At 39.5% G+C, this 21,227-nt stretch overlaps 1 protein-coding gene across 2 annotated transcripts in view; it reads left to right on the top strand.

Moving 5' to 3' along the window:
• EIF2B3 (eukaryotic translation initiation factor 2B subunit gamma) overlaps positions 1-21,227 on the top strand; it is a 128,835-nt gene that overhangs the window by 47,311 nt on the left and 60,297 nt on the right. For both annotated transcript variants that reach the window (XM_059374557.1, XM_059374556.1), the window contains exon 5: positions 1,552-1,663. In XM_059374557.1, the coding sequence (XP_059230540.1) occupies positions 1,552-1,663 (112 nt within the window). The remainder of the gene's footprint in view (positions 1-1,551; positions 1,664-21,227) is intronic.

Below are 21,227 nucleotides of genomic sequence, written 5' to 3'. Positions count from 1 at the left end.
GTATCTTGCTCAAAGACATACAGCTAGTAAGTGGGATTTATACCCAGGTGGTTAGGCCTCAGAGGCACTCTTCTTTATCATGATGTTATGCTTCCTCTATGTGAAAATGCTTTTGTAAGCTATAGATAGATACTGTTAGTAGTTTTTATTAAGTGCCTGACACTATACTAGATGTTACAGGAGATATAAAGGAATCATAAGCCTGCCTTTGAAGAATTTATAATCTGGTTAGGGAAAGAAATAAAACAGAGAAAACAGCAATAATACAACAGCCTGTAACATCACCATCTACCAGAGAACTCTCCACATTATTAAATAGGTACCTTGTTTTCTTTCAGTGCTCTCTTACACAGCATAAAATCTAATGCATAATAGATATATGGTTAATGTTGATTAATGTACATGTCCTTAAATAATGTTATGCCCACTTCCATAGTGAGGAGACTTCAGGTGTTACTTGCAGAGAAAGAATTCCTTTTATACTATTCTTCTGTGCCATGTAATGAGTTCATGGACCCTCCACTTATTTGGCTTATTTTTTTTTTCATTAACATAAAATATATTATTTGCCCCAGGGGTACAGGTCTGTGAATCATCAGGCTTACACACTTCACAACACTCACCGCAGCACATACCTCCCCAGTGTCCATAACCCAACCACCCTCTCCATAACCCCCTTGGCTTTTTATTTTTTATTTTTATTTTTGACAAAAATTCTGCATATTTAAAATGTGCAGTGATGTTTTGATATATGTAGACATGATTATGAAATGATTGCCACAGTCGAACTACCACCTCCTTAACTCTTCGTTTTGGGGGTAATTTCACATTTACAGAATGATTATAAGACTAGTAGAGAACTTATATATCCTTTACCCAGATTCCCCAAATGTTAAGATTTGTTCTATCATTTGCTCTCCTTGTGATATACTTTCAATATATAATATGTGTAAACAAAATATTACATATACTATTATTATTTTTCTCAGCTATTTGAGAATAAGTTGCAGGTATGATTCCCTTTGCCTTTAAATACATTGGTGTATATCCTGTCCCCCACGCCTCACTGCCACCCAGAAAGGACAGTCTGTTAAAACAGAAAATTACACTGCTACAATACTTTAATCTACAGATCTTTTTTTTTTTTTTTTTTTTTTTTTAACAGACGGAGATCACAAGTAGGAAGAGAGGCAGGTAGAGAGAGAGAGGGAAGCAGGCTCCCTGCCGAGCAGAGAGCCCGATGCAGGGCTCAATCCCAGGACTCTGGGATCATGACCTGAGCCGAAGGCAGAGGCTTTAACCCACTGAGCCCCCCAGGTGCCCCATAATCTACAGATCTTATTCAGACTTCACCAGTTAACCTAACACTATCCTTTAGAACAATACAAAAACATTTTGACTAGTCATGTTTTAAACATTATGGTATGTGCTGTATGACAATCCTGTATTTAGTACCAAGAGCATTGTGAGCAGGTGCCCTGTCCCCCTGACTTCGTCATGCAGGCCGGGGCAAGTGGCTTTGTTTGATTTCCCTTCTTTTGTATGATCCAGTGGAGCAGCGTGACTTCATCGGAGTGGACAGCACAGGAAAGAGGCTGCTCTTCATGGCTAATGAAGCAGACTTGGATGAAGAGCTGGTCATTAAGGGATCCATCCTGCACAAGTAAGCCCTAGGGTTTTCTTTCTGGCAGTTCTCCTTGTCTTAAAACAAAATAAAACCACCCAGTGGATGGGAAAAGGGGAATGAACGCTAGATTATACTGTGTGAAATTGACAAAAGTATGTGACTGTTTTCCCATGAGACAGGATGAAGGCTTTTCTTCACTGCACAAAAGCTTAGCTTTTCCCTGTGTCTTTTTTGCCAAGGTAGAGTCAAATCCTGCATAGCAGTAGGGCAAAGCAGCTGTGGGGAGAAGAGGGAACAGGACTGTCTTTCTAACAGTGTTCTGGAGCTTCCTTTTCTTTAATTGTGGTAAGCACAAAACATAAAATTTACCATCTTATCCACTTTTAAGTGTACAGTTCACTAGTGTTAAACATATTCACATTGTTGTGAAACAGATCTCCAGAACTTTTTCATCTTGCAGAACCAAAATTCTGCATCTGTTGAACAAATAGCTCTTCCCTTTTTCCTGTCCCCAGCTCCTGGTAACTGCCATTCGATTCTCTGTTTCTATGAATTTGATTACATTAGATGCTTCAGATAAGTAGAATTATGCAGTATTTGTCCTTTGTCGACTGGTTTATTTCACTGAGTATAAAATCCTCAGGGTTCATCCATGTTGTAGCATGTGTCAGAATGCCTTCCTTTGTAAGGCTACATAATATTCCATTGTGTGGAAATGCCACTTTTTTTTTTTTTTTTAATGTATTCATCTGTCAGCAGACACTTGAGTCACTTCCACCTCTTGGCTATTGTGAATAATGCTGCAGTGAACATGGGTGTGCACATATCCCTTTGAGATCCTGCTTTGGATTCTTCTGGATATACACCCAGAAGTGGGATGCTACATTCTATGACAGTTCTAGTTCTAATGTTTGGAGAATCCTCTCTGCTATTTTCTATAGTGACTGTGCTGTTTTACAATCACACCAACAGTGTACAAACATTCTAGTTTCTCTACATCCTTGTCAACACTTGTTATTTTCTGTTTTTTAATAGTAGCCATCATAATGGCTACAAATAGGCAACCCAGTTACACATCTTCTTTAATCAGCATTTATTGAGTGCTTGCCCAATATGGACATTTTTATCAGAAGCCACCATACTCAGAGCTGTACTGTCTGATACCAGTACACAGGAAAGTTTGAAAACTGTTTGGAGCCTGGGTTTGACTTGTCTGTGGTTTTGTCCCAGATTACAGTTCTCTGTTATCCTTTTTTTTTTTTTTAAAGATTTTATTTATTTATTTGACAGAGAGAGATAACAAGTAGGCAGAGAGGCAGGCAGATAGAGGGGAAGGAGGCTCCATGCCAAGCAGAGAGCTCGATGCAGGGCTCGATTCCAGAACCCTGGGATCATGACCTGAGCCAAAGGCAGGTCATTATATATATATATCTTATATAATATATATATAATATATGAAAAATATGTACTAAAGCTTAAAAACTGTTGGTCAAGGAAAGAAACAAGATTCTGACAAAAAACAGAAAGGAATAGGGGCTCCTGGGTGACTCAGTCTGTTAAACGTCTGCCTTTGGCTCAGGTTATGATCCCAGGGTCCTAGATCAGACCCCCTGCTCATCAGGGAGCCTGCTTTTCCCTCTGTACCTCTCCCTGCTCATGCTCTCTCCCTCTCTCTCTTATATAAACAAATAAAATCTTTAAAAAAAAAAAAAAGGGGGGGGCACCCACTGGGTGGCTCAGTGGGTTAAGGCCTCTGCCAAAGGGCTTGGGTCATAATCCCAGAGTCCTGGGATCAAGCCCCGTAATAAATAAATTAAATAAATAAATAAAATCTTTTTTTAAAAAAAGGAAGAAGAAGAGAGAAACAGAAAGGAATGAAGGTAGGCTCCCAACTCCACCGTATCACAGCTCACCAGAAGCCATACTGATATATTAATGAAATCCTACAAATTCTCACTAATAGCTCCAAAGCTGGAAAGAAGCAAACTGAACACATATCTATACTTCTGTCTTCTTCTGACTGAGGAGCAGTGGGAATAACTACTTGCAAATAAATGATAAAGCAGAGAAAATGAACAATGAGGCTGACTTTTAACAGAAACAAAAGATCAAGCCTACAAATGAATAGGTGAAGTAATATAAAGCTGAAAGCTATTCCTCCATAGGAATAGAATATACTCCTTAATTATGTGGAATGAAAGAAGAATATAGAACAGAATCTCGGGAAAGAAAAATATTTTAATAGAGATTCTGCAGTTCCTTAGCCATGTTCCCTATGTTCCTTCCACATTCCCTGAAGCCATAGAAAAATACACAGAATATAAAATAAGTAGCACTACTGGGCATTTGTCTGAAGAAAACAAAAACAGAAATTTGAAAAGATATGTGCATTTATGTTTATTGCAGCATTATTTAAAGTGGATATAGAAGCAACCTGTGTCCACTGATAGATGAATGGATAAAGAAGATATGGTGGGGCACCTGGGTGGCTCAGTTAGTTGGGCATCTGTCATCAGCTGAGGTCATGATCCCCAGGGCCTGGGATCGAGCTCTACATGGGGCTCCCTACTTAGTGGGAAGTCTACTTCTCCCTGTCCCTCTGCTTCTCCTCCTTGCTCATTCTCTCTCTCTCTCTAGTAAATAAAATAAAATCATTTTTTAAAAGAAAATTAAAAAAAAAAAAAAAAAAACAGAAACAGACCCATAAATAAAGAGAACAAACTGGTGGTAGCCAGAGGGGAGGAAGGTGGGGACGGGCAAAAAGAGGCAAAGGAGGGTAGAAGGTACAGACCTCAAGTTAATGAGATGAGTGAGTCACAGGTATGAAAGATTCAACACAGGGAGTTTAGTCAATAGTATTATAATAGCACTGTATGGTGACAGATAGTAGCTACACTTCTGGTGAGCATAGCATAAGGTGTCAAATCACAGTGTTGTACACATGAAACTAATGTAACATTGTGTATCAACTATACTTCAGTATAAACAGAAAGGAAAAAAATCACCACCACACATAGTAGTTGGTCTCAGATACAGGTGGATGAGAGGGAAGAACTCATCCATATCATATCAAAATAAATAAAACAAGCACGAACAAGACCAAAAGAATCAGTATTTCAACTACGGAAACATACAGCAAACAAATGAAAGCAAGAAAAATACTTTGAAAAGACAATGTATCCTGAAAAAAACATAATTCAATGACTAGAATTTTCTGTACTATACAGCTATAAAACAACTCATCAAAATGTGAATTTAATAAATAAATAAAATTTCAGTGATGGGCTGATAAAACAACGTGAGATAAAAGAAGATATTATAGAACTAAGAAAATAAATTGAAAACTAATTAAAATAGCAAAGAACACAACAGATACCGCTGAAAATCAAATTATTGACATAGAGGAAAGGCTTGAGATATTTAGAGATTTTGATGAAAAAAGAAATGATTAAAAATTATAGCAAATCTAATAGGAAAAAAAAAGACAAAGATGACTCAATAAATTAATATCTCTGAAAAAGAGAACTAAACATGTGGCCAAAGGCTGTATTCAAAGATATAAGGCCTTCTTGGCAAACTAGTTTAAGGCTTTTAATATAAAGATAGAAGGGCTAAGTAAATATGATGACTTCTGAAATTCCACTAAAATAGCAAGATGGAGATTTTAGAGAGGGATAAATCCAGAAGACTAAAGAAGATTAAAAATGAAAAAACAACAACCACAGTTTGGAAACAGAAAAGCAGGACAGTTGAACATACCTGAGAAAGCTGAATGCTAAGCCAGCAGTGGGCGAAGTTGAACTGTAGACTGATTCACCCTACAAAACTCTAAGTAGTCAAGATTCAGCAGTACCACGTATATCCAAAAGTGAAGCTAAAAACTGGATTACTTGAGAATTTGTCCAAACTGTAGATAGATGCTCAGATTTCTTCCCCATCAAACCTCATAAGATTTATTCTTGGAAGAGGGTAAAGTAGATCTCTGGATTGGGGCACTAGGCATGAATGAGGTTAGAGGTACCATACAAAAAATGGGGGGTACAATACAAAAAAAAAGTGAACGTATGTCCTGAGGTTTTTAGCTTCTGTCTCCCACTTAGCTTCTATATACCAGCAGCCAAGCTTGTATCTGTTAAGCAAGGACATTAGAAGATTCTTCTCTGTGGTAAAAGACAGTCCAAGAGGAGACCTAAAGACATAGACATCAGAGAATCCCCACCGGAAAACCCAGTTCTTGGTTCATCCTACCTTGAATTTCGAAGTTGACAAAGCTCACCACATGTTGGGTGTTCACAGTGAAATATTTATTGTGCCATTCTTAAATTTAGATAAAAAAGAAACAGGGATTACAAGATGTAGGGGCTAGAACAAACAGAAAAAAAAAACCCAAGTTAGCAGAAAGCCCAATAGAAATTGTTCAGAGAGAAGAAAACTTCAAAAGTAACATTACTCAGAAAGATTCACTAATATTTGAACATCTGAATATCAGTATCCTAGGAGATACTGATACAAAGTGCACCAAAATCCTTGCCCTCATTGAGAGATGAGAGAATACTGCATTCATGAACCCAAAAGCAGAATGCTATATTAAAAAGGGAGCATTTAGTGGCACAGAAATAGACATGGAGATCAGTGGAACAAAATAGAGAGCCCAGAAATAAACCCATGATTTATATGGACAATTAACTTATGACAAAGGAGCCAAGAATATATAATATAGAAAAGATGGTCTCTTTGATAAATGGTGCTGAGAAAACTGGATAGCTGCATACAAAAGAATGAAACTGGACCACTTTCTAACATCATACACAAAAATAAGCTCAAAGTGGATTAAAGACTAAATGTGAGACCTGAAAATATGAAAGTCCTAGAAGAGAATGCAGGCAATAATTTCTCTGACATTGATCATAACAACATTTTTCTATATGTCTCCTAAGGCAAGGAAAACAAGAACAAAAATAAACTATTTGGACTACATTGCAGTAAAAAGCTTTTGCCCAGAAAAGAAAACCATCAACAAAACAAAAAGGCAGCCCACTGAATGGGAGAAGATATTTGTAAACGATATATCCAATAAGAGGTTAATATCCAAAATATATATATAAAGAACTTACCCGGGGTGCCTGGGTGGCTCAGTCAGTTAAGCGTCCAACTCTTGGTTTCTGCTCAGGTCGTGATCTCATGTTTCGTGTGATCAAGCCCCATGTTGGGCTCCATGCTCAGGAGGGAATCTGCTTGAGATTCTCTCCCTCTACCCCTGACCCAACATGTGTACATGCTTGCTCTCACTCTCTCTCAAATAAACAAATCTTTAAAAAGAACTAGACAACTCAACACAAAAAAAGAAAAAAAAATCTGACTTAAAAGTGAACAGAAGACCTGAATAGACATATTTCCAAAGAAGACAGACAGAGAGCCAACAGACACATAAAGAGATGTTCAACATCACTCATCATCAGGGAAATGCAAATCAAAACTACAGTGAGCAGGCACCTTGGGTGGCTCAGTCGGTTAAGTGACTGACTTCACCTCAGGTCTTGATCTCAGAGTCCTGAGATCAAGCCTATGTCGGGCTCCCCATTTAGTAGGGAGTCTGTTTGTCCCTCTCCCTTTCCATCTGTCGCTCCTCCTGCTCATGCTCTCTCTTTCTCTCTCCCAAATAAATAAATAAGGTTTTTTTTTTTTTAATTTTATTTATTTATCAGAGAGAGGGAGAGAGCGAGCACAGGCACGCAGAGAAGCAGCAGAGGCAGAGGGAGAAGCAGGCTCCCCGCTAAGCAAGGAGCCCGATGTGGGACTCGATCCCAGGATGCCGGGATCATGACCTGAGCCGAAGGCAGCTGCTTAACCAACTGAGCCACCCAGGCGTCCCTCTCCCAAATAAATAAGTAAAATCTTTTTTAAAAATAGCAAACCCACAATGAGCTATCATCTTACACAGAATGGCTAAAATAAAAAAGAAACAACAAGTTTTGGTGAGGATGTGGAGAAAAAGAAACCCTCCTGTACTTTTGGTAGGGATATAAATTGGTACAGCCACTGTGAAAAACAGGGTGGAGGTTCCTCAAAAACTTAAAAATAGAAATACCATGTGATCTAGTAATTGTACTATATTGCTATTTATCCAAAGAAAATGAAAACACTAATTTGAAAAGACATATGCACCCCTATGTTTATTGCAGCATTATTTACAATAGCCAGAAGATGGAAGAAACCTAGGTGTCCATCAATAGATGAATGTATAAAGAAGTTGTGGTATGTATGTGTGTACACACACACACACACACACACACACACACACACACGAATATTATGCAGCCATTAAAAAGATGAGAGCTTGCTATTTGCAACACCATGAATGGACCTAGAGGGTTTATGCTAAGTGAAGTAAGTCAGACTGAGAAAGACAAATGCCATATATTTTGCTTACATATGGAATCTAAAAAATTAAATAAAAAACAAAAAAGCAGAATCAGAGCTATAAATACAGAGAACAAACTGATGGTTGCCAGAGGGAAGGAGAGTGAAGGGTTGAGCAAAATAGGTAAAGGGGAGTGGGAGATACAGGCTTCCAGTTATGGAATGAATAAATCATGGAAATGAAGGGTATAGCTTAGGGAATATACAGTCAATGATACTGTAATAGCATTCTTTGGTAGCTGCGCTGGTGGTGAAGCTAGCATAAAGGTATAGAGATGTTGAATTACTACATTGTGGTCAAGTATACTAAAAAAAAATTTTTTTAAGGGGAGCATTTGGTAAAAATGAAAAACTCAATAGAAGGGTTGAAAATTTTGGGAAAATTTTTGAAAAATGTCTCACAAAGCAAAATAAAACAACAGATTAATGAAAAATAATAAGAAAACCAAAGGAGCAACCTAGGAGGTCCAACATTTAATATTAGGAATTCCAGAAAAAGAGAACAGAGAAAATGGAGAGGGGAGATAGCATCAATGAAGAAATATAAAAAACATTTCTCAGAACGAAAGGAGCTGGGTTTCTAAACTGAAAGGAAACAGTGCCCAGCAGAATGCATGAAAAGAAACTTACCAAGGTTGTCATTGTGAAATGTGAAAACATTTTACTGTTATAACACTGATGTCAAAGAGAAGATCCAAGACGCTTCTAGATGGGAGGGGAGATATCATACATAAAGGAAGTAAAACAGCTTTGAACTTTTAACAGCAGCACTAGAAACTATAAAACAATGGAGGACAGCTTTCAAAATTCTTAAATCTATATGTAGTCAAACAATCAACTATGAGAGTAGAGTAAGCATTTTACAGACAATTGCTTTCCAAACATCTGTTTTCAGAAAGCTGCTAGAGAATTTATAACACCAAAACCCTGGCATAATCTAAGAAAGAAAGAAATGGAATTATAGGATTATAGGAAAAAGAAACCCTAGGATTCCAGGAAAACACCTTCACTCCAGGTGTAGATGGCAATCAGACCAGATTGGAATAGGTCAGAAAGCTTTGGGAATAATTTCCTCAGGATACTCTTATTTCTTCTGACAAAAATGACAAAATACTTGATGTGTCTCAACATTTTGAGAGGAGTTTTGAGCACTTTGTAGTTAGTTTGGGGTTGAATTATTGATAAGTATCTGGAAAACTAAGAAATGGGAGAAAACAGTAATACCAAGGAAAACAAAAATATGCAGGAAAAAAATTAACCATTAGTTACTGAATGTTTCAGCTGTAACTTATGTTTATATATGCATCTTAATGTAATCACTGACTTGATCTAACCAAAATCACGATAATTACTTTGGAATGATGACAGGGAGGGTTTGTGTATTGGAGACACAAGGGAAGATGAGAGATAAACTTCCTCTTTGATAGTTAATAGCCATAATAACAAACTTCAATATTGAACTAACCAAAACAGTAAAATTAGGGAGGTAAAAGGTAAGGAAGTATGGGTATATGTCATAGGGGCAGGGCCAGTCATGAAAAAAAGCTAAATCCTTATCTGCCATAGTGGGAAATCAACAGATAATGTCTGAAATGGAAAAACTAAGGAATATCAATATTAGAATGTTACTAGAAATACAGATATAAATACTAAATGGATCCACTAAAATAATTGAAAATGGGTGTTTCTGGGGAACAGAAAATGGGGAGGGGAGGAAATAGAGGACTGAAATTTTTCATTGTAAGCCTATTTAGCTATTTAACCTTACTTACCTAAAGTATGTGCATATGTAATTTTAATTAAATTAAAAACAAGATAAAATACAATAAAAATTCCTGAATCAAGTAAAAATCTGCAGATCTTAAGACTCTGCAAATTTTATGGGGCACCTGGGTGCTCCATCACTTAAACATCTGCCTTCAGCTCAGGTCATGATCCCAGGGTCCTGGGATCCAGCCTTGCATCGGGCTCTCTGCTCAGCAGAGAGCCTGCTTCTCCCTCTGCCTCTCCCCCCTCATGCTCTCTCTAACTCTCTCTCTCTCAGTAAATAAAATATTTTTAAAAGAATCTCCAACAAATTTTAAGAGTATTGTGTGTTCTAAGAAAATTTGACCAGAAGCACACGTGCATGCTCTCTCTCTGAAATAAACGAAATCTTTTTTAAAAGATAAATAAATATAAAGGCGTCAGGAAGACATTCTCAAACATGAAGGGGCTCACAAATATGGCATCTATGAGCCCTCCTTGGGGGGAAAAAATAACTTCTTGACAGCTAGCTGCCATGTCATGAGAACATTCAGGCAGGTTATGAAGAAACCCATGTGGTGAGGAACTGCCAGCAACCACATTAGTGAGCTTGGAAGCAGATAATCTGAGACTTGTCAGCAGCCATGTTGAAAGCGGCTTCTCCTCCAGTCAGCCTCGAGTTGACTGCAGCCCTTGGCCAGCAGCTTGACTGTAGCCTCTTAAGAGAACCTGAGTCAGAACCTTGAAACCACTCCCTGATTCCAAACAGTGAGATAATAATTTGATATTTTAAGCCTCTGAGTTTGAAGTAATTTGTTATATAACTATAGATGACCAGTAAAATTCTCAATCTCTAGGCATTGGATCAGGAGTCTTTCAGAAACAATGAAGTTGAAAGACATCTTGGAGGGAAAAAAATAATGTACTTATATGGCACAGTTCCTTTCCTTTCTGCCTTAATTTGTTCCCTGCGTATCTTGGAAGTAGGGAAAGTCATGTGGCTGTATATGTGGGATACGTCCTGTCTTAGCTGGATGCCTTTGCTAAGATCTTGGACAAACTGTCAGCTCAGTTAGAAACGAAGGAAATAGGTGGTCATCCTATGGTCTTACTAAACTTGTAAGGTTTTTGTTGTTTAAACATTGGTAACAAACAGTCTCATAATTTTCTTTCTTGTGTTTCACAGGAGAGAGGCCTGGGTTAGAATGAATTATTGAGAAAAGGAACTGCCCCTTGACCCATAGTATTCATTGTTACAGTGTATGTGATAGACATAGAGGTAAAATGCCCAGGTACCCCTACAAAGAAGGATTTGCTGCTCATCTGCAAGGAGTGTAGTTAGCACACAGCCTCTAGTTGTTATCTTCAGGATCTCCCTCATCTTTAAGAGCCACATTGCCCAAGGTCATACCCTTGCTGGGGGCAGCCTGCATCCCAAGACTAAATGAAGGATGGGCGTAAAGGCCCAGTCACTCTGATAGGCAGTACTTGCTCCTGAACTCCCTGCCCCATTGGCCTGGGGCTTTGTAGAACCTGCATCTCAGTTCAGTTTGCATCTGCCCAGTCTTGCTTCCTCCTCTTCCTTTCATAGGAATTGATCCCTAATAAACATCTTACCCCCCAAATACTGTCTCAGCTCACTTCTTGAGAATCCAACCTTCAACACACAATAATGGTTTTTTATGTTTGTTTGTTTGTTTTTAAGATTTTATTTATTTTGACAGACAGAAATCACAGAGAGGCAGAGAGAGGAAAGGAAGCAGGCTCCCGCCGAGCAGAGAGCCCAATGCGGGGCTCAATTCCCAGACCCTGGGATCATGACCTGAGCCGAAGGCAGAGGCTTTAAACCACTGAGCCACCCAGGCGCCCCCCAATAATGGTTTTCCCTGTGATTTGCTACCACCTGGTAAAGCAAATTTTCTCACCCTTGCGATGATCGTTTTGCAATTGTAAAATTAAACTGCCTGGATTATTAAATTGTTTTCTTTCTCAGGAAGGAAACCTGATGCAGTGGCCTCTGCATGTATAAAAACTGTGATGAATATTATCTAATAATATGCATGCCTCTTATAACTTCTGACTGAGGATGTACCAACTTCACTATAGTAAGCACTGATTTTTTTGTCTGCTCTTCTCACAAGACCAATCTTTCTCAACCGAGGAGCATTTTTTAAAATGTTAATGGCTGAGACCCACCTCTAGAGAGTCTTACTTAATTGGTCTGGCAGAGGACAGGCATTTTTATTTTTATTTTTTTAAAGATTTTACTTATTTATTTGACAGAGAGAGATAACAAGTAGGCAGAGAGGCAGGCAGAGAGAGGGGGAAGCAGGCTCCTTGCGGAGCAGAGAGCCTGATGCGGGGCTCGATCCCAGGACCCTGAGATGATGAGCTGAGCTGAAGGCAGAGGCTTTTTTTTTATTTTTTTAAAGATTTTATTTATTTATTTGACAGAGAGAGATTACAAGTAGGCAGAGAGGCAGGCAGAAAGAGAGAGGAGGAAGCAGACTCCCTGCTGAGCAGAGAGCCCGATGCGGGACTCGATCCCAGGACCCTGAGATCATGACCTGAGCCGAAGGCAGCGGCTTAACCCACTGAGCCACCCAGGCGCCCCAGGACGAGCATTTTTTTTTAAAGATTTTATTTATTTATTTGACAGACAGAAATCACAAGTAGGCAGAGAGGCAGGCAGAGAAAGAGGAGGAAACAGGCTCCCCGCTGAGCAGAGAGCCTGATACGGGGCTTGGTCTCAGGACCCCGAGATCATGACCTGAGTCGAAGGGAGAGCTTAACCCATTGAGCCACCCGGCACCCCCAGGACAAGCATTTTTTAAAAGCTTCTTGGATGATGGTAGTGTACCAGCGTTCAAAACCCACTCCTGTTCAACTTACCAGTCTGTGGTCCAATAGCGCTGCTCTCCTTTCCATAAATATTTGATAAAGGGATAGGCATTCCGTCAGCGTCTAAAGGAATTTTCCAGCACCCCAGAAATAAATAGGAGAATTATGAAAGTGAATCAAACCCCTGAAACTTCTTAGAGCTGATTCTCATTCTTTAGGGGCTGCAGGCCATAGCCATACCTCAAGGAGAAGGCTCCGGCTCGTGTAGGCAGCATCTGTCCAACACTGTAGACATGTTTGCAGAACCAAATAAACCCTAGAATAGTCAAATGGTAGCCCACTAGATTGGTGGTGTTGCAGTCAGACCCAGTGATGTGGCTGGCATTTGAGCACTCAGGGCTAGATGATTCTGGACATAATAGTTCAAAGGAACTTAGTCAGTGGGGTACCTGGGTGGCTCAGTTGGTTATGGACCATGATCTCATGGTCCTGGGATTAAGCCCTGCATTGGGCTCCCTGCTGGGGGAAAGGGAGGGATGTTGTCTGCTTCTTGCTTCCCCTCTTCTCCTCCCCCATACCCATATGTGCACTCTCTCAAATAAATAAATAAAATCTTAAAAAAATAAAGTAGTCAACTATTTTTCTTCCTCTCATAAATACCCTGGTAATTATATTGGGCCTACCAGGATTATCTAGGCTAACCTATCCATCTCAAGAACTTTGAACTTAATTGTGCCTGCAAAGTCTCTTTTGCCATATGAGGTAATACATTCACAGGTTCCAAAGTGGACATCTTTGAGGGGCCATTATCTTATCACAATCCTCTTAGTTTTTTAACATGGTTCTCAATAGCTTTATAATTATCTGTCATATGAATAGTATATACATATACCATCATTTATCTAAACATACCCAGTGCTAGATATTTAGATTGTTTCTAATGATCTAGAACCTAATTTTTTTAAGTTCAGTTCATTGAGGTGTCATTTATATACAGTAAAATTTACTCTTTGTGGTATGCAGTTCTGTGTGAGAAAAATAGGTGCAAAGTGGTTCCTGGATGGTATCCTCCCTTGCCAGCTCACATTCAACCTTTAGAATTTATTAAGAATTCTAGGGGTGCTTGGGTGGCTCCATCCTTAAGCTTCTGCCTTCAGCTCGGGTCATGGTCCCAGGGTCCTGGAATCGAGCCCCACATCAGGCTCCCTGTTCCACAGGAAGACTGCTTGTCCCTCTGTCACTCCCCCTGCTTGTGTTTGCTCTCTCGCTGTCTCTCTCTCTCTCTCTCTCTCTCTGTCAAATAAATAAATAAATAAAATCTTAAAAAAAAAAAAGAAATTGAAAATTCCAATTAATATTTGTTGAACAAATGAGCGAGAAATCACCTAGTAACCAATTGTGATTAAGGGTCTGTAATCTAGGGCTTTGGCACTTTGTGATGAATGTTGAGTATAAAACAAGGATTGGCAGACTTTTTCTGTAAGGGCAAATTGTAAATATTTTAGACTTTGCAGACCATATGGTGTTAACATTTCTTCAGCTCTGCTGTTGTAACACAAAAGCATCCTAAGATATGTAACAAATGAGCGTGGCTGTGTTCCATCTGCAAAAACAGACATCAGTGCCATCCAACTGGCAGGCTGTAATCTGCCAGGCCCACTGGAGGTCTTTTTTTCTCTATAAAGAATAGCTATGATGGTACCTTGTTAAGACAGCTTATTTCTTAGTCAAGATATAGCTGACTGAATCTGAAATTCTTTCTTTAAAAAAAAGAAGGGGTTTGTTATGGATTGTTTTTTCTAAGTTCATTTTTCAAAATTAAGTTTTGAGGAAACAGGGGGTTCTTTGTATTTTAGAAAAGATCACCATAAGATACAATTAAACAATATCTCTTAATGCATTGAAAATATGATCTTGGTTGTAAGATCACATTGTAGCCTGCCACAGCTAAAATGTCATTTAGTCCAGTCACCTATATTTCAGATAACGATGCTGAAAGCCAGAAGAAGAAGGCTTTGTTTCATATCCTTTATCTAATTAGGGACAGAGCTGGGCCTTTTCCATTAGCTCATCCTTTCTATTTTTCACGAACACATTTTTCAACTGATGAATGTTTATCGAGTTTCCTCCTCTGGTCAAATCACTGTTTTAGTATTTAAGGGAATCCTGGAGACAGGAGACAATCTCAAAGAATTCATTCACCTTGGTGGAAGGTAAGATTATGCATATAAAAGGCTAATAAACAGGGGTGTCCGGGTGGCTCAATTGAGCAGTTGAGCATCGGGTTCTTGGTTTCAGCTCAGGTCATGATCATGGGTGATGAGATCAGGCTCTGTGTCAGTGAGCTCCACGCTCAGCCGGATTCTCTCTCTGCACCTCACCCCCATTCAGGAGCACATGCGCATTCTTTCTCTAAAAATCTTTTTTAAAAAAAGGTTAGCAAACAATAACAAACTAGATCAGATACTGAACAGTTATGGCACCAGGGTTCTAAGAACTTAGAGGAGGTAGCAATCCCTAGGGGCTAAAGTGGTCAGAAAAATCTAAGAGAATGATTTGGACCTGAAAGATGGATATAGGTCAGGTACGGAAAGGGACATAGGAAGCTGGATCCTGTGTTAGGAGAATCCTATGAAACAGGGTGTGCAGGATTTCTTTAAGTACAGTCTGACCCAAATTGAGGACCCTGGTTGGGGAATACCAGGAGATAAGGCTGAGAAGTTACATCGGTATGATAACAGAGGGCTTTGAACACTGGGGAATTATTAAAGACTTTTTGTGAAGGGAAATGATACAAATTCAGGATTCTGGAAAGATAATCTGACAGCAGTATGCAGGGTAGATTTAAGGTATAAGACCTAAAAAGTTATCACAGTCTTGCATTGCTAAATTCTCAAGGCTCCAAAGAGTCAAGGGATTGTATCCTTTGGAATGCAGAAAGAACTGTGATTATCTATTATGATGTGAAACTAGGGACCTGACTCATCTACGCATCCATCAAGCACTAAAGTTTATGCTTTGCTCTATATTAGAGTTGGCAGGCTAAGACGTTAAGTTCTTAGAAGCTAGTCATATGTTTTTGTAATTACAACTAGAAGGCGGAGACTGTCCCCTGCTTTCTCTTCACCTCCCTGAGAATTAGCTGATGGCTCCATATGGTGGACTGTTAGTAAATGCCTCATCCTAGTGGTCTCAGCCAACGGAGAGCAAGGTTTGGGCATAATAGGAGCAAAGAAGGAAGTAGCCAGAGGTAAGGTGAAAATGAAGAGCAGATGGCAATCTATTTTTCCCTCATAGCTGCTAAGTTGGGGACCTTGGGTAAGCACTGGGGTCATTAACACTAGTTTTCAAGAACACTTTTGGTTGGTTTTGGGGGGTGGGTTGGCAGATTTGGTGGGGTGGTTTGGTTTTTGATTTTTTTTTTTTTTTTTTTGGTTGTTGGCAGATTTTTTCCCTCCGTTCTTCTAACTTCTAACTTGTAATCAACACTCCAGTGATTCAGGATCTTTAGTTTGTAGTTATAATAGGGCAGCTGGCTAGATAAATGAGCAGTAAAAATGTTCTTGCCCCCATTCCTATGGCCCTCTAGGGTATTGTGCTCTTCCTGGCCTCAGAGATGGTGGGTAAAAACTAATTAAATTCAGATTTTCAAGCACTTTTGAATACGAGAATATGATACTTCCTTTTTTTTTTTTTTCTTTTAACTGAATTTCCAAAGGCAGGGGTGGTTCCTATTGGGCAGACCCCAAACTTATCTTGGAAAAGACTTTTGTGTATATAAGAGAGCCTGAAACCTCTTATTTTAAAGTTTTCTAACTTTTCATACTGCTCTTGGGAGAAAGAAACAATGATAATGGAATGGAATGTACATCTCTTGTTTTCTCCCTTTCTGAGAGAGGAGGAAGTGTTTCCCTGATTGCAAAGAGAGTGTTCTGTTTTGAGAACCTAGGGCATATTTGGTACTGAAAAGGGAAATATTATAAGAAATATGCTGAAGTAGGACTCCTGCTATCCCTGTAGTCAGGTACACGACAGTCTCCCAGCAAGCTGTTTGGTCATCAGACAATACTGGTAACTTCGCTCCAGTGGCCCCAGATTCTGCAGCCTCAGTGGATTTGAAGACAGCGCAACACCTTTCCGACATGTCAGATTGATGCATTCGTGATTTAGGCATTAGTTGATGCCTAACTAATCTACAGCACAACACTCTCTTAGTTGAAGAGAATGTTGCTGGTAGAAAGAACATACACTGAAAATTAAAAGTCTCGAGGTTTTGGAATTTAGTTTTGAGACAAACCAACTATATAATATTGAGCAAGTAACTTTGCTTCTCTAAACCTCAGTTTCTCTAACTGAAATTGGCTTAGTTTTTCTTTAAAGACACCCCCCCAAGCTCTAAAATTCCTGTTTTATTTCTGAAAGACATGTGTTTTTAATAATTCATAAGTAAAAGGTGTTTGTGCCAAATATTTAATAAGAAAGTCATGTAGCTTTTCTCCAGTGTTATGTTGTTTTGAGTACTAGTCAAGGTTTTTTACTGGAAGGGTAATGATAATATTAAAGCAAGCTTCTAAAGGATATCTTTTAAATGGAATAAAATGTTTACACATTCATCTTGTTTAAGTTTAGACATTTATATCTGGGAAGAAAAGGACTTACTTCAAAATCTCAACGATCATGCATGGCCAGATCTGTATTTCTGGGACTCCAGATAATGAGAAATAGGTTTATGCTCTTGGTTATTTTCCCAAAGGTATGGAACGTCTTGAAATACTATGTATCCAAATTGGTATCCCCAACACTACTAGCCAGTCATAATTCCTAAAGTACTTCTCTAATTTGGAGCTTTTTGTGGGGAGGGTTGCAGAGGGACTTGTAGACATCAGAATCAAGAAACTTTCCCAAGGTATCTTGACCAGCCTAGGCACTGCGACTCTTTGTCTTACTCCTTTGTACTGTTTTTTGGTTTTGGGGTTTTTTAAAGTTTTTATTTATTTGGCAGAGAGAAAGAGAGATCACAAGTAGGCAGAGAGGCAGGCAGAGAAAGGGGGAGAAGCAGGCTTCCCGCTGAGCAGGGAGCCGGACCAGGACTCTGAGATCATGACCTGAGCCGAAAGCAGGGGCTTAACCCACTGAGCCACTCAGGTACCCCCTCCTTTGTACTTTTAACTTTCACTTCTATAAAATGATATAGATAGGTTATTTGTAAAAGAACCCTCATGTCTGCAACCTTAAGCCTTTTCTTTTGGATTGACTACGGGCTTCAGAGAAAAATATTCCAGGCTCCTTTCTCTGTGGGTAAAAGCAGTGCTGTCATTTCCTGACCATTTCAGGGCTTCTGCAGTACAAATCAGCTTTCTCCGCAGCTTTCCTTATGGCTAGCTTGGGATTCAGCTTTCCTTAGATGTGCTGAATCTGCCACCGCCATCCTTCTGCTTTCCAGCTTCCAGAGTGTTTCACTATATTCACGTCTCCTAATCTTTGTCCTTGGAGTTTATTCCTTTCAAAAAACAATGAGGACAACAACAGAAACCCTTTACAGTCACTTTAATGCGCTTTCGAAAGGAGTAAAGCTTGAGTCCCTGTGTAGTTCAGTTGGTGAAGCATCTGCCTTCAGCTCAGGTCATGATCCTGAGATCTTGGGATTCTGGGATCCTGGGATTCTGAGAGTAAGCCCCAAGCCCTATGCCCTATATCCCACATCCCACATTGGCTGTCTCCCGGATCATTGGGGAGTCTCCTTTCCGCCTCTCCCTCTGCCCCTCCCTGCCACTCATGCTCTCTCTCTCTAAGTAAACAAATTTTTAAAATCCTTAAAAAAAAAAAAAAAAAAGGACTAGGACTCAAGGCCTGTGTTTATTCTGCCGTCTTCACCTGGAAATCTGTTTCCTTCATTTCAGTCTCTATATCTTTCAGTTCCTCTATTCCCTCCCTCCCTCCCTCTCTTTTTCCTCCTTCTCTCCCTCATTTCCTCCTTTATCTAGTCTAGATCCTGTGGTGTGCAACTTTAGGCATTTCCCTCCATATGCTCACTCACTGTCCTTTTGCTATATCTGCCCTCATAACTCTCTGTTTTGTCTGTTCCTACATCTGTTTCATTCAGGTCTTCAGGAAAAATACTATGCAGTGTTGTAAATTGGCCTCACTGTAAATTCGTGGTTCCAATCTTAGCTGAACCCTTAAAAACCACTCTGCATTTTTACACTTCTCCTGGACCAACCCTTCCACTTCTCTTAGCAGTTACTCTCAACCATCACCACCTTTCTGTCTTAGAAAAGTACTTGCCACCTCCTCCTCCTCCTGAGAGAAAATCCTGGCTAACAGATATTGATTTCCCGAGCCTACTACCTACCCCTACCCATAATTTTATCTTTACTTAGACCCACGTTCACTTTCTTTTCTCCAGCCTTAGAGGAAGAAGTTTCCTGGTTCAGTCACTTATGCCTTTCACCCCATTCTACTCTGTTTCCCTTGGAACCTTGCTCTATGAGTTTTTCTAGCACTCTCCCAAATTTTCGACTTTGCTTTCTACTACTACTTTCCCTCTACACCTGTAAACACAGAGCTTATAAAATAAGGCACAAATTCCTAAAGGGCCTTTGTCATCCAACCATGTATACTCCTTTTAGCCATTACAACCCCTACCCAACACTCTGCCCTATAATGGAGAGTTGCTTGTAGTTCCCTGAATTCTACATTCTTATTCACACCTCTGTTCCTTTGTTTTCATCATTCCTAGCATTCCTTCAGCCAGTTACCCTTCTCTACCTGGTGAAATACCCGCTCTTTCAAGACTAAGTTCTATATTACTTCTCTATGAAGCTTCTCCTGACCCTCTTTGCACTAGGCCAAACTGACTCTTTTTCCTTTGTGGTCTCCTATATACTGTAGAGATTTTTAAGTAATGTCTATAACCCTTTATTACTTTGGACTATGAGTTATATGAAGACAATGATTGTATTTTGTCTTTGTAACCCTAGTATCTAATACATAGCCTAACATACAGTAAGAACCAATGAATTTGTTGGAAGAGGACATTAATAGATCCAGAGTGTCAAGTTGTGTTTGAAGGTGTTTTTTTTTTTTTAAAGATTTTATTTATTTATTTGACAGAGAGAGATCACAAGTAGGCAGAGAGAGAGAGAGGAGAAAACGGGCTCCCTGCTGAGCAGAGAGCCCGACACGGCACTCGATCCTAGGACCCTGAGATCATGACCTGAGCCGAAGGCAGCGGCTTAACCCACTGAGCCACCCAGGCGCCCTGAAGGTGTTTTGACATGGAATTTTTATGAGCAGAATTGAGTGAGACCCTTTAATTTTGTGTATGGGAGAAAGGGCTGAAACAGCATCATTCCTAACACATTGTTTTGACCAAAGCAGTCACAAGTCCAGCCCAGATTCATGGCATGGGAAAATAAACTCTCTCTCTCTCTCTCTTTTTTTTTTTTTAAAGATTTTATTTATTTATTTGACAGAGATCACAAGTAGACAGAGAGAGAGAGAGAGGGAAGCAGGCTCCCTGCTGAGCAGAGAGCCCGATGCGGGACTCGATCCCAGGACCCGGAGATCATGACCTGAGCCGAAGGCAGCGGCTTAACCCACTGAACCACCCAGGCGCCCTAAACTCTCTCTCTTGATGGGAGTTGCTGCAGTCACTTTGCAAAGGGATGTGAGTATGGAAGGGAATAATTATGACCATTTTTGAAAATGATCTACTATAGTCCTAACTACCAAAAGGTTTTAAGTAGGACAATGGCATGATCAGATTTGCCTTTTGAAAAGATAACTTTGGATGTAGTGTGAAAAATGAATTGGCATTTGGTAAGAGAATATAGAGAGACCAGATAAGGGAGGGTATTGTAGTAATCCAGGTGAGAAATAATGGTAGTTTGAACTAGGGTATTGATGGTAGAAATGGAGAAAAGTGGATAAATTAAAGAAGGACTTAGCAGATAAAAACTGAGAACTTGGTGTTTGTGCGTGATTGAACCTTGGGGCCAAGATGCAGAAAAGTGTCAGGAATGACACATTTCTGGTTTGAGCCACAGAATAGATAATGAGATGGAGCACTCAGTTTGTAGAGGTGAGATCCAAAGTTCAGTTTGGGTTATGCTGAATTCGAGGTGCTTTTATGATATTCAGGAAAATGTTTCAGTAAGAAGTTTTTATATATTCAAAGGATAGGATGACGCCTAACATAAAAAGTTTTAGTCGTTGATGTATAGGTGGTGACTGATGACAGAGACAAAGATGAAATCACTTAGGAAGAGAAAAGAGAATTAGGAACAAGCTTAGGCCAGCTAGAGAGAAGATCATGAGCTTCCAAAGGAAACTTAGAGCAGAGAGAGAAAAAAAAAAAAAAAAGGAAAACCCAAGAGAATATAACATTACAGGAGCCAGAGGGAAAAAGTAACAGTAATGTTGATACATAGAATAAGAACTTATTATTTAATTGTGGAAACTGGTAGAGCAGTGAATGCGTGCTATTGCTTCTGTGTCTAGTGTTCAGAGTGAGATAATAACTTTGAGGTAATAACTTAAGAGAGATCACTGGGTTTTGCTAAAATGGAAGCCATTAGTAACCTTATTGAAG

Source organism: Mustela nigripes, chromosome 14 (assembly GCF_022355385.1).
Source record: "Mustela nigripes isolate SB6536 chromosome 14, MUSNIG.SB6536, whole genome shotgun sequence".
Classification (NCBI taxonomy): Eukaryota; Metazoa; Chordata; class Mammalia; order Carnivora; family Mustelidae; genus Mustela; species Mustela nigripes.
The sequence above is the reverse complement of the archived record's forward strand: the minus strand, read 5'-3'. Positions and strand labels throughout refer to the sequence as shown.